At 37.2% G+C, this 14,758-nt stretch overlaps 1 protein-coding gene across 4 annotated transcripts in view; it reads right to left on the bottom strand.

The window, feature by feature from the left end:
- Positions 1-746: 746 nt before the first annotated feature.
- The window catches only part of LOC149233052 (amino-terminal region of chorein), a 159,296-nt gene continuing 145,284 nt past the window's right edge, over positions 747-14,758 (bottom strand). For 3 of the 4 annotated variants that reach the window (XM_089379664.1, XM_089379663.1, XM_089379665.1), the window contains 6 exons: positions 4,822-4,982; positions 3,294-4,698; positions 2,880-3,154; positions 2,468-2,755; positions 2,174-2,330; positions 747-2,003 (listed from right to left, as the gene is read on the bottom strand). In XM_089379664.1, coding sequence (XP_089235790.1) covers positions 1,669-2,003; positions 2,174-2,330; positions 2,468-2,755; positions 2,880-3,154; positions 3,294-4,698; positions 4,822-4,982 — 2,621 coding nt within the window. In that variant the 3' untranslated portion in view covers positions 747-1,668. The remainder of the gene's footprint in view (positions 2,004-2,173; positions 2,331-2,467; positions 2,756-2,879; positions 3,155-3,293; positions 4,699-4,821; positions 4,983-14,758) is intronic. The other variant, XM_089379666.1, reaches the window with a different exon arrangement.

Here is a 14,758-nt window from a genome sequence, read left to right as displayed (position 1 = left end):
CAACTAAATGCAGCTAACACAAACTAAAATTTAAGAAATTTAAATGGGGTAGGCAACATTTAAAGAACCGAAACCATTACCAATCGCTTTGGTTAAAAAATGAACATTTGCACTTCTAAGTATCCAGTTTGATTTTTATCATCTTGTGCATGCACTAAATGTGAACCTTCAACAGTTTTCCATTCGAATTTCAATATACTATGCACTCCTTCCTGTTTTTATCATCTTTGTGCATGCACTAAACGTGAGACTTCGATAGTTTTTCATTTGAATCTCAATATAAATTGCTATGCACTCATTTCTGTGGTGGAATTTACTGTCCACAACATATTTAGATCATGAATACTTGCAAGAAATGAGGCGTTTCCAGTGGGATTGTAACCATAAATGGTTATGTAAATCCTTGCGTATTGCTAGACATCCTTCTCTAGTACTAAGCACGTAGAGCCCATAACTAACAGTAAACATTTCATGATTTCAGCTCAAGCATAAGCAACATGACTTCGACATGAAAATTCATGTAATCCACATAGGAAACTCAACAGTTAACAGTGAAATTCTTGAAGAGATGACATACTGCATTGATTAGAGGTCAAGAAAATTCATATTCATAGATAACAAATTATGTTTATTAAATAGCTGGTTCTAAAATATATTTGCCATTTACCAAGCTATATTCAATCCAGCTACTCCCCTGGTTCAGTCCTAAGGTCTGAATGTAGATCACGGCTCTTGAATATGATGCATTGAGAGGAAATTATTTTATATATTTTTCAGCTGTGTTTCTTACATGCCTATAAAATATATTTTACTGTTAACAGCATCCAGCAGGAAAAGAATAATGTGTCTAACGTTTTGCTCTTAACAGTTCGGTTGGGACATAAAATTTGTAGCATACTAGCATACACCCAACACAAGCTAATAGTTTTCTAAAATATCCATATTCACGTCTGCTTTAACCAAGCATGTTGATTCTCCAACATCAACGTACAGGAGGAGCAGAAATATGGACACTGCACTTAGGGGCCGAAGTCTCCCAACTTTATTTAGATATAAAAATCCCATTGAATCCGTTGCCTTGTTTATTTTATCTCCAAAAGAATCACCAGGATTTGAGAGGCTCCATGTTAGGGATAGTATTCCTCCACACCAAAAAGCAGTTTCATAGCCTTAGTGCCACACAATCAGTACACATTGAATATGGTAAACATCCCAGTCAAGACCAGATTGCACTTCAACAAAAATAAGCTCTGCACAGTTCATGTAGTCCAAATTGCTTATTTCTGTGCCATGAAACTATCTTCTCTCTGCCTGCAGTCTGTCAAAAATGATATGACACTGGGAAAGATCCAACAATTATATCCTTACGAGATGAGAGCGACAAAAGTCTGAACCTGCAAATACCAGCATTTTTACTATAATGCTAACAATGGATTGGATGCACCACTTTTGCCTTTGGTTTCCTTGTGTATTGTACACACAATTCCAGCCTCCTAATTTTGATCTCTTCATTTTAACAAGAACTATAGTGAGGATATGGACTTATCACCTAACTTGGTATTTTTCCATCTAAATGTAGCCTCCGGATATGTACAAAAGAATCAACGCATTGCTCAATTTATATTACAGCATATTGCCTAAAACTTTAAAAGCATGTGCAAACTTCCTCTAAACCTCATTACGTAGCTTAGACAGTAATGTTTGCATCTTCTCAAGATGTTTTGTAAGCTCTACAATGTTTGTCATGCAAGTCTCAGCAGACATTCTTTGATCACTCTCACCAAAATTTTCAGCCTCCCTAGGATGTCTGAGCAATTTCTTAGTTAAGGTTGTACAAATATCCTGAGATTCAGAAACAGACTGTTCTAACATGTTGATCGTGTAATCTAGGCTTTTGCCTGAACTTGCCTCAACGGAATTGGTTGCCATGCATGAGACACTACCAATGCTGCTTCGCCGCCTAAACCTGTCTGGTGTAAGAACCCCATCCAAACTCCCACTTCCTGCACATACATAAAACCAGCTATTAAAAAACAAAAAGATTTTGCAGTTATTGATACAACCGACTTTAGAAACTTTACAAAATAGACAAAGAAGTGACATTTCTCTTATTTCTGGATTGTAATTAACATAGACAAAAACTATAAAGTGGCAACAATAACAAATTTTTTACCAATATTACTGAGCTGATCTATTGTAGCTTGACCTAATGAGCCTTGAAGCTGTAAAACCTGTAATATCCCTGCAGTTATTCTGCTAAGTGATCCAATTTCTGACTTGGAAAGAAGCACCAGATAATCCAGTTCTTCCTTTGTCGCCTCAATGTCCACCTGCAAGCAGAAATTTCATAAACAAAACAATAAAGGAAACTCAATTATCCTGCTAATAAAATCTTGCATGTAACTGACTGACCCATGAAATGAAACTCAGTATAGGGTTGGAACTACAAAAGGAAGAGAAAATATACCGGCTCTTTAACAGATCCTCTTATGCTATGCACTACCCATTCACCCATACCAGTGTCAATGTCCTTCTCAGATATTACCATTCGAACTTCAAGATTAAATCCACTATTACGAGCAACTGCTGACTTCAATTTCCAGCCATGGTCCTCCATCAATCCATTTCTTTTCCCCAAAGAATCAAGTGCCAAATGACTAGAAAAGCAACCTTCTTCAGAATTTGTGCTTGGATCCAATTGAGTGTTGTACATTCCAGTTTCAGGTTTCAAGATCTGGAGTCCTTCCACACTCACCTGCAACAATCAAAAGAGTTCAGACAGATTTTCCAAGTAGTATGGTAACATCCAGTTATATTTCTATCCGAGTCTAAATTAAAGCATACTTAAATAAACCTGACAACAGGACAATAGAACTTACTGTAATTACTTCAACTGGGTGCTTCTTATTCGGCCTTTCTTTTTCTAACAGTTGATTATGAGAACATTTCTCACCACTTTTAGCACTAACACACACACATTGGAATGCCATGTGCCAGCATCTTTGTTCTCTTGGAATGGAGAATCTTGGAGACAACTGTGAAATTAGATCTCGTGTTATACCCTCAGCACCTTCAAGAGCAAAGCACCAATCTTGCAGCTTGATATCAATTTGAATGTCATCTGGGCTTGTAAACTCCAAAAATGGATCATTGTCTGTTTTTTTAGAAAAATCATCTACATGTCAGTCATGGATAATAGTTAAGGAAAAATATTTTTGGAGCATAAACAGAAAACAAAATCATCAAAAACAGGACATTTCCTTTCAACTTATGAGGAAAGAAACAATGCATACTTTCCATTCTGGCACCACTAACTTGTGGTGATGACTTTAACAGCTTAGCCAGTGGACCTCTAGAAAGATTACTCAATCCATTTTTCAAACCATCCCCCGGTCCACCATCTGGTCCTAGAATACCAAATCGATGCAGAAGGGCTTCATTATAGTTCATTCCACCACCTAGGCGGACACCAGCAACTTTTGCAGTCACATTTAGACTATGACATTCTGCATCCTGTACCTTATAGGGAAGAACATGGACCATATTAACATCCAAGAAAGGTACATGGTGGGAAACAATATTTTGATGTGAATGTCCATTTGATATCAAGTTATCTCTACGACCATCAATCCACAAAACTGCACGCATCTGAGGCAGGCTATCTGCACCTTTCTGATCTGGGTGAATCTTAACACCACTACTTGGCTCTAGATATTCCAATGAAGTTTCCAATTCGGTCTCAATACAGTCAACTTGAATACTTCGCCAGCATAATACAGATGATATTACCATTGCCCCACCTAGAATTCTATGTGTCACTTTGATGTTAAGTCCACTACCCAAAAACTGAACCAAGGGTGGGCCTTGGATCTCCATTTGGCCAGGGACCGACTCTAGGAACTTCAGATGAAGATCATCAACAGAAAGACTAACAGCAGTATCACTGGGAACCATTTCAACGAAGCTACCAAATGATCCAGTCTTATCCAATTCTTTGTTTCCATTCCTTTGTTGCATACTTTCACCTGTGCTTCTTTCTTTACCTCCACTTCCAATTCTTGATATTTCCTCACCCACCTTCCCCATATATGCATATAATTTCAAGACAAATAATAGTTGCTCTACAGAAGTGTTTGAGGTGAACTTTTTACATGCTACACCCATCCTGACCACACCACCTGGAGGTGGTACTGTAACCAATGGACTACCATCTGCCGTCACCATTGCTCCTTCTATGCCAGGTTCATGCAATTCAACACAATTCCACAAGCCTGACGTCCAATCATGAGGGCTTTTACTCTGAGCTAAATCATCAAAGCTTCCCGTCTCTAGAGATAAACTCAAGTGTGTTGCCCGCAAAAACCATTTTCTTTGACTGGAATCAATAGGCTGGCCCTTCCATAAAGAAAAGCAAGCTGGATCTTTTTCAAGATTGAGAAGTTCAAATGACAAATATGGTGACTGTGTAAAAATCAATCTTTCAACATGAAGTCTTGCCCCTGTGAAGCAGTTATCAACAATATTGCAAATGTCTTGATCTAGCTTTGCTGCATCTACCGGAATTGTAAGGTCAAACTCCTTGAGACTGAAGTAAAGGGCGTTCACAGAAGTATCAGGTAAAACATCACCAGGATTTACCACAATGCCATCAGCCACAAAAGAAGTAATTCTTAAGCATGATTCCTCTTGAAGATTAATCTACAGAAATATCAAATGAATGTCTCAGTAAATGCTACTAGAAGAAAGACTCCATGCTACTGATTCAGGAAGTAATTTCAAACATGCTAAGAAAAATGTTGTTTATGGTCAAATTGACATTGCCTTAATGGGCTGCAACTGAACAACTGTTTGTGAAGCAAAAGCAGGAGGAGCAGGTGAAGGGTTAATTTGAAGAGAATACAAGCTGATCATAGGAACACCCTCATAGATTTGCCAACTTTGAACTTCCAAAGGATAGATTCGAGGCCAAAGCCTTTCACTAGCTGTGAAAATATTAAAACCATAAGAAAAAAATTATTAGGATGAATTGCTTTATGCATTTAAACAATCATCAATGATCAAACCTTAGGAAAAGGATAAACGATGTTCAAGGTGCTAGAAATATGCTAGAATCATGATGCTTTAACAAACAAGAAAGACCATGAAAACATTCTGCTTGATGTGAGATGATAGCCCCATCCATGGCAATGTTTGACATGAACAAAACTGTTAACAGCATTATCACCATTCTAACTAAAGATGCCCCACTGTTTTTCTGATGTACAATTATCATTAATTATCTTTATTCTCTTTACTAGTGCTTATGCAGAAAAGAGAAGAGTGTTGGAGTGAAATCAACTGAGCATGTAAATAACCAAAAAATGGAAAAAAGTGAACAATAAGATACTGGTGAAGTTCCAGATTAAAAATTTTAATAAATGTTCATGCTTATGGCATATCATGGACATCCAATCTTCTTCAGTTTCTTCCTTGTTGCTCTGCTATCTTGTGTTTTGCATGTAGAACACCATGCTAGGCATAGGATGACCAGATAAAATAGGCTGACTAATATAGATTCATATCAAATTTCAAACATATGTAAAGGAAGCCTGGTTTAATATTATTACGTATGTCTAAGTCAGTCAAATGGATGACCATGCCCCATGGAAATAAAATATGAAGCACTGGCTGAAAGATGGCAAAAAAACAGAACAGAATTTATTTTATGTTTCCAACATGTTTTGCTACTTTGCTGGCAAGTTCTACAGTTCTAACTTCTAAGATAGCATATTTGCTCAAAACTTCCTAACTAATCAGTAAAGAAACCGTGTTAAAGGAGTTTTCAGAAATTCATGTTAAATAACTACTAGCGACAGTGGAGTTCGCATGACATTTGCTCTACCTTGCCTTGCTATTAACAAGAACACCACTAGTTGTGACTAAGACTGCTACGTGTCAAAACATGATTTATCATCACTTCAATAATCAGGGCACGATTAACAATAACTTGAACAATCATATAGGAGAACTGTATGCTGTATGATTAACAATAACTATTACTCCACCAAGCATGATCAACCATGAATAGTGCTCTTGGCCACTAACAGGAGACCAAAGCAGTACTATTCAACTTGCAACTTATAACATAATCACAATGTTCAATTTTTTTTAGCATCCTGATTCCCCATTAACCAAAAGATGTGCCAAACTATTAATGCAGATTAAAGCATGAGAGAAACAGATAAGTTTCTATCCCAAATCTTCATTCAAATGCGGGACCTCCTTGAATTAGCAAATTACAATCAACTGAATATTTGGCACTAGGAAGGTCTACCAATATGTCATGCCGCATGCGCCTAAGATTCTCTTCCAAAAAAGCTTGAATAATCTCTTGACCTTTGAATTCCTTACACCAACACACAAAATCAGACACCCGAATTGCCAAAAACTATAACATGGACTCTGGAGTATAGAATAATACAAGAAACTTCGACTGCAATAAGCAAGCCTGTCCACCTCCAGTAGAAAGTGAAACATACGATCAAACTTGCTAAAAATAAAAGAAAGATTACCCATGAATAATTTTATATACAAGACTATAAACTATTCAAATGACTATAACTCTTCTAACCATCTCCATCAATGCTATAGCCTATGCTAAAATACAGCTATTGAGGCATGTAGCTTTAATTGACAAAATGGATATCAATCTTATTTTTAAATAACGGTTGGATCCTTGGGCCAATTGGCTGGAGGAATCTCTGGGGGCTTAAAGTCACCTCGGAAAACACATCCTCCACAAGATGTTGACCTCAGTCAGCAGGCTGAATATTATCTGTTTGCAAGAAGTCAAAATTTTAGGGTTCTACTGGGTACAACCCTTTATGTAATATGGCCAGGTGCCATCTGTGTATTTATGTTTCAGGAAACTTGCTTATCAGCTGCATTTCCATATCGGAACTCCAAAACTTGACTGAAACGTGTTTCAGTTTGTATGAAACACATTTCACATGTCAGAAATGTGTTTCATACAAACTGAAACATGTTTCAATGTCTGTACAATGTGTTTCCAAATGAAATTTGTCTGATTTTGCCTTGATTTAATTGTTGGGACCCACATTTTTAGTTTTATTGCCTAGTCAGAGGTTAATTATGAATTAATGAGACTTCTAGAAACCTCTAAGACTGGAAATTTTTCTTTGAAAAAGGGTTTCACTTTCAGTTTGCACCAAAATGTTGTTAACTAATGGTAATGTTAAATTCTTGAAGTAAAATACATGTCACTTTTACTTAAAATTTTAACATTACCATTAACTGTCTCAGGACGTTTGAGAGTGTTTCCAACCTCATCGGTATTCATATGGAGAAAGTAGAATTTCATATCCTATTCAAAATTCAGCAGACTTAACAGTTTTCAGAATTTCAGGATTATTTTCATTAGATTCTATCATGTATGAAGGTATGGAATTGGTAGTTAATCAAGAGCACCAAGCCCTTTATGTACATCGATGTTAGTGATATTGCTTGCACTTCTCTATCATGGCCTTAGAAAAATTGTACTCTTCACTGAAACCAAAATCATAGATCAGGCATGCTGCGCTTTTCATTGCATATTTTAAAGTTTGGATTAGATAGCTTCATCAAAATTGGTTGGTGTTGACTGATGTTTCTAGAGGATTGAGTTAGAGGCAAAGGGTGACACTAATGATGAGGAACCCAATATAAGTGATGGTTAAACATTGCTTGTCATTTAAATTTTCTTGCTCATTTAATCTGAATCATAATGACTTCTTTCCAAGTTTCAATATAATGCACTATATATATATATATATATATATATATATATATATATATATATATATATATCATGTTTCCTTGTTTTCAAATTTTTGGGGAGTCATGTTTCCAGTGCGTTTCAGAAACGCATACCCATTTCCACGTATCATGCAACTCAGTTCTATAGAAAAAGGTGGTGTTGCTATATTGATCTCTCCTCAACTTGCTAGTTTTATTGTTGAGCAGGGAACAAACCTGATACAAAGGCCAGTATGGATTGTGCACAACATGGATGGCTGGCTTTTGGACTTGGTCACCATATCTGCCTATAATGATGTTAGAGTGAGAGCAGATCTTTTGGCATTAGTTGGCCAATGAGTTTGTGAAGAATCAATAAAAATATCGCTTATTGCAATCAACCGATAATTATCAAATGTATTTAATTCTGAGCAAAATTATTTTACTGCAAATACTGAATAAAAATAAGATTACAATATCCACCAAAATAAACCGTGGAAACTTGAGAAAAACCCAATCGGAATCATCACAAGGATTCAATAGAATCATGGTCCACTTGGATGAACTTCTGAAAATGGGCTTGAAAGAATTTCCCAGTGGATTCACAGCGCCCTTCTATTAGAGAAAAAATCCTTTTTACTTTGACTTTGATGGAGGCCAACCCGTGCATGTTGTCAGCATCACCACTCTCTCAAAGGGCCAACCAAGCAGGTTCACAATTTCCGGGGGAGCTCAAAAAATGTGCATGTTGTGAACTAGATATATAAATGAATGTCCCACACTGCTTGTCTTGGATCATAAATATATGGAACACACTCGCCCTCATGGGGAATCTGGATGGATTGTATGGTAGAAGGATGCAATTTCCAGAATTATTTGAAATGAATATAGTAGTAAAATAATAAAAAATAATGTAAATAATAATAATCATAATAAATGATTAATTAACTAATTATTAGTAATGAAGAGGTATGTCCCTGCCTAGGTATATAAGCAGGCCCTCACACTCGTTGTAATCATCTCATCAATTCTTTTATACAATATTCAATATACAATTATTGTCCTACAATGGATGTCTCTGTCTTCAAAGTATTCTAAAGATTACTCTGTTGTGTATACAAACATTGTTCGTTACATTCGTATCAGAGTTGTTCAATCCTCTAGCCGCTCAACTGCTGCACAGAGCCGTGTTCTTTGATCCAAGGCTTTGACCATCAACATTGTTGCCGTTGAAACGTTTCGCTACAATCATTTGGAGGTTCTCCACTCTGCTATCAAGCCTTTGGCCATTAAAAATAAAAGAGAATTAAAAATAAAGGAATAGGTTTTTATAACAAAAAAAAGATATAAAAGGATCACAAAAAAAAAAGAAAAAAAATAATCATAGAGGAAAAAAAGAGAGACATTAAATATATATATATAAAAGGTTAAAGAATTACAAAAAAAAAACAATTAAAAAATATATATAAATAATAATAATAATAATAATAATAAAAAGAATATCCCGATTGGGGTGCGAGCCGGTGGTTGGGAAATCGAATAGAAATTTAATGGATGGTACCTCCGAGTACAGTACCACCGCCCCCCACACGCTCAAGGCGATGGGTGCGGTGGCCCTTTGCATGATGGCATGCAGGGAAGGTGGGAAAGGTGGCAGCGAGAGTTATGTTGGTGAAGACCTGAACAGCAGTGAAGGGATACAATTGGGTGTAGTAGTTTGGATCGATCGTGCACGGGGAGGCTGGTGCAACGAACGGGTTTTGTGACACCATCCACAACACCAAGCACATCGTCTGCCTGTAGGAGTTAACGAGTATGTACTCTAGTATCTCTCAACCCTCGCAATGTTGACCTGTTTTGGTTTTCGCTTGAGGGAGAGGGGGAGTATTATGGGTGAAAACTATGAAAGTGAGCAGCGCTAGAGGAATTGGGGGTGGAGGCTAGTGGCATTTTCCTGGTCTTGCGTCTGTCTCTTGCATCCGCTTGGTATTGCATCCATTTCCCTCAGCTTCGAAATTCTTCTGTCCCGCATGGGAACCCTGGGAATTCTAAACAGAGGACCGAGTGGGGCAGCTCGTGGGGGTCCTATGGGTATAGGTAGAGAGACAAGCTTAGGGGATAGAGTTTTCCAATCCACCCGCAGTCTGGGAGAAGGCCCCTGCTGTAGATGCATGTGTAGTTGTTGGGAGATAGGTAGAAACCTCAACAAAAGGGGAAAGGCTGAGAATTATGGGCGGGAAGTCTGGCAAGGGAATAGACCTATAGGTGATGGCGGAGTCATGGGGCTCAGGGATGAGGGGATGACTGGGTTGGGCTCTTTGATTGCGTCCTGGGCAGAGGGGAAAGAGTATGCATACCTTGGTTCGTTGAACGAGGGTATGTGGCAGTGCTCACCAACCAATAATTGGGGAGTGGAGGCTACCTGCTTAAGGCTGAGAGGAGGTGTTTGTGATGACGACGTACCACTGGGGATGGTAGTGGGTTGGACCCTCCAGGGAATTGACCTATGACCGTGAAGGCTCCGGCACTACAATTGATGGGGGAGGGGAGGAACAAGGCGGGTTTGAAAGTTGTAATACTACCACCCGGGTGCAAGACTACTGTTATATTCTGTTTAACTGTTTCTGGTTAACAAATTGTTGCAATGAACAGGACTGGGATAGCACAACCATGGCTCGTCCTGCGAAAAGTCGTGGCCGTGGAAGACGAGCCCAAGCGACCAGAAGGGACATGGACCCAGGCACGTCTGAGGCACACAGAGGTAGGAAATTTGTGGAAAGACTTATCAGTGAGGCGGTTGAGGCATACCGTGAGGGCACAAATGAAGGTATCCGCAAAATTCTAGAGGAATGGGAAGATGAAGTTAAACAGGAAAGTGAGACGGACACGGAAATGGAGGACTGGAGGACCCTTGTCCCAAACCCTTGGCAACACTAGAGGCAGGATCACTCAATACAAATAGACCCTATACCTGTATTGACTGATGAAAAGCCTGTTGGGCAAGGCTATGGAGCAGATTTCGGTGGGCATGGTTGTCACTGTTCAAGGCATGCCGAATTATAAATAGGAATTTCAAAAGGTGCAGTTTCAACTGCACAAGCAGGATGTTAGACTTGGCAAAATTGAGAGGCACATCCCATGTCTCTTGGAACCGACCGAGCTGTTGGGATCAAACGCCAAAGACCCAGCGCCAATGGAATTGGCTTCGGCTGAACAGAATGACTAGACAATCTCTCTTGTTAGTTTTGTTTATATATGCGGATAGCTTTTACATTTCCTTATGCAAGCATATGTATAGGTAGATATCTAGAGTATGGACATGAATCTAAGACTTATATAGCTTGGATAGAAAAACTGAAACTCTTTTGTTACTAGATGGCATACAATGCGGATAGGTGGCCAACAGACTTGGTTTCCCACTGGGCAAGTTGAGGCCACCTAGCCAATCTATGTGGTGTAAATTTGCTTTATAAACTAATGAAAAAGGAGGATCTACCAAGCTTAACAAAAAAAAATTAATAAAAAGAATTGAAATTATACTATAATTAAAATACAACCCAACCAAAAAAAAATGACCAGTTCTATCGCGGTCAATTTCCAGTACGTCGACCTGTTGATTCGTTGTCCCCACCGCACAGTCGGTCGTGTCCTGTCTTTGCACACAACCAACTGCGGCCGCCATATATTGTCACAGTCGCCGCTACCCCCGCACACTATAACCACCGCTCTATTTTTAGCAGCAAATGTAGTGGTATCTACAAACGCAGGTGAATATAATCATCATTCCACTACCCCTGCTTAGTCGTTTGCTTACTCTGATTCAACCACCATCTTCCATCTCATTTTCTACCGTCGTACATTGCCCCATCGTGCAATCGTGTCTATGTAGCGTTATCCCCTTGTTCCATTCTCTTCATTGCCATTTCCACCTTTGTCAATACACAATTCACCAAGCCTGCCACTAATTGATCGTCAATATCTTCATCTTCCTCTGCATTATCAACCCTATCACTACTAGAGCACTTAGTATCATGGCCAGTCACGGCAACCCAAACCGTCGTCATTTTGCCCTGTCCATCGGGAACGTCACAATCACTATTTGATAATTAGGTCCAACAAAAAAAATAATGGAAATTATTTAACATGAGGCTTATGTTTGGAAAAAAGGAGATAGTATTATAAAAAGAAGGTGAAGGTTGTAATAAAGTTTGATTTTTTTAATTAAAAGGTAATCATTCAAGTAAAAGGAAATTAAGAGAAAAAAAAAAAGCAGAAGAAAGAAGAGGGACAATTTAAATAAGTTTGAATTCAATTTAAAAGTTTCACGCAAAATTTTAATTAAAAAAGAGGGGTACTTTTAGAAGTTAATTAAACATTTCTAATTATCCCATTCAAGTTGTAGAAAGAAAAAGGATAAAAAAGGGATCATATTTAAAAAAATAAAATAAAATAGAAAATCAATTAGAAAAGGATATTATTCATATAATAAAAAAAATTAAATACACATATTTAAGGAGTTAAAAGGATAAAAAAATGCAAAATATGAGTTCCACATATAAGCTAACATTTTGGACTATATGTCCATTTTGTGAAACAAAAATTATATATCTGTCGATTCCTACCAATTGAAAAATATGTTGTCTAACATGTGGGAAATTATTTAGTACAGAAGAATGCCAAAGTAATGAGCTGATGTGAATGAAAATATTAGAGGAAGAACTCGAAAATCTTGAGCAAAAAATTGAGGTATCAAAAAAGAATTATAAAGACCTCAAAGATATGTTATACAATGTATAAAAAAAAGGACGAGGAAATTGTGCATCTAAGGGACCATAGTCAAAAGTTACTTGTAAAGGTGAAAGAGTCCAAAGATGTAAAGAAAAAATTAGAAGAAGAAAATGAATGTCTTGAGAAGAAATTCAATGAGAATCTATCGGAAAAGAAAAAAGAAAATTTGCACTTAAAACCCTTAATCAAAGATTAATAGAACAAACCAAAGATTTAAAAAATGAAAAGCTTGAACGTCAAAACACTAAGAATAAGGCCAATGAATCAAAAAATCAAGAATTCTTACATCTCAAAAATCATAATCAAAGTCTACTCACTCAAATTAAAAACTTAGGGATGATAAGAAACCATTGAAAAATAAATTAGAAGAATTTATCACAAAAGAAATGTCGAAGTCTTCAATCCAAATTGTAGAAAGAGGAACGAATATTGATCCAGTCAACATCACAACTCAAGAAGTTAACCAATCGATTGAAGTAAAAACATATTCAAATGTTACAATTCAGATGATGAAAACTCCAAGTGAAGATTCTATAACCAACCCAACTACATCAGTACCTAAAGTAATTCAGGAAATTACCACACACATGTTAAAGGAAGGTCAAACAAGAAAAACTCCTTACTACATCTGAATCACATGAATACACACCTCAATCAATCTACGAATCTATATCACTCGGAACATAAACAACAAACCTACGTTCCGAAAAACTCTAAATTTTTCACAATCCAATCCGGTGATAACAATTCATCACAAGTTTCCAGTAACTGCGAGATTCCACAGAAGATTGATCTAGGACGGTCGGATCGTTTCTCGGTTTTTACTTATCGCTCAAAGGACCCTATCACCATGTATCAACAAAGATGACAACTAGAAGAACTACGAAGGATACAAATAGATTACAAGAAAAAGTAGATAACACGCCTTGTCACCAATAAAGCTTTGAGGACAAAGCTTTTTGAAGACGAAGGCAATGTTATGAATATAATTGTAGTAAAATAATAAAAAATAATGTAAACAATAATAATCATAGTAAATGATTAATTAACTAAATAGTTAGTAATGAATAGGTATGTCCCTAAGGTCATAACCGTTGTGAAGAGGTACCTGCCTAGGTATATAAGCATACTCTCACACTCATTGTAATCATCTCATCAATTATTTTATACAATATTCAATATATAATTATTGTCTTACAATGGATGTCTTTATCTTCGAAGTATTCTGAAGATTACTCCGCTACATATACGAACATTGTTCGTTACATTATTAAAAAACTAATAAGATATGGTAAGCAGATTGCAAAAATTAACCACAACAAAACAGTCTCTGATGGACTTGGAGGAAGTCTTGCAAGGCCTACAATGGGCTCATACATTACTAGGACAAACTCAATGCAAAAGAGCTATGCCATCCACTCTGGGTAGGCAAAATCCACCAAGCCGGAGGCAATCAACTGTGAGTGAAGCTACATTGGTTGAAAACAAGAGATAGGCCCACTATGAACTTCTTTTAAGGCATGCCCAACAAGGAAGCCAATGAGAACATCTTTGGTAGGTATTGAGGAGCATTCATTAAGCATTACAAAATGGTTTTTCAAGTGTAGGCCCTCACTAAGGAGAAGATGTAGGCCACACAAAAATTTTGTATATGGTCCCCTGCATGGTGTCTAAAGAACATAAGAGAGCATGTGAGCAAGGTCTTTCCCTTGATGGACTTATTGTTGTCCACCATGAAATGAACATGGATAATGCCTCTGGCCTAAATAGGTTACCCTAAAACTTCTACAAGGACATGTGGGATTCTGACAGGCTAAATATGTTAATTTCCCTAACACTAGATCTGATTTAATATTCCCAGCAATATTTTATACCCAGAAATTATTTAACCCAATAAATTAATTTTCTGAATTACTGGATAAAAATACATCAGTGTCTTAACAATAAAAATGCAACAGAAATACAAGTAGAAAATCAATCACACAACAAATATTTCAGACCCTCCAATTTACTCTTCACTTCTAATACTCAAAATATATAAGGGCTCCCTTACAAGGAAAATGGCCCATAAAAATACCTCAAAATCTAGGTGGGAAGATGAAGCCTAGAAATCTAGGCCCCCAAGAAAATTTCAGCACCTGGAAAAATTAGCCCCTAGAATATTTCATCCCTTGGAAAAATCAGCTTCTCCAATCTG

Source organism: Pinus tabuliformis, chromosome J (genome assembly GCF_031772625.1).
Source record: "Pinus tabuliformis cultivar Carrire ecotype Pingquan chromosome J, CPIR1, whole genome shotgun sequence".
NCBI classification, from domain to species: domain Eukaryota; kingdom Viridiplantae; phylum Streptophyta; class Pinopsida; order Pinales; family Pinaceae; genus Pinus; species Pinus tabuliformis.
This window is presented reverse-complemented; position numbering and strand designations above follow the sequence as displayed.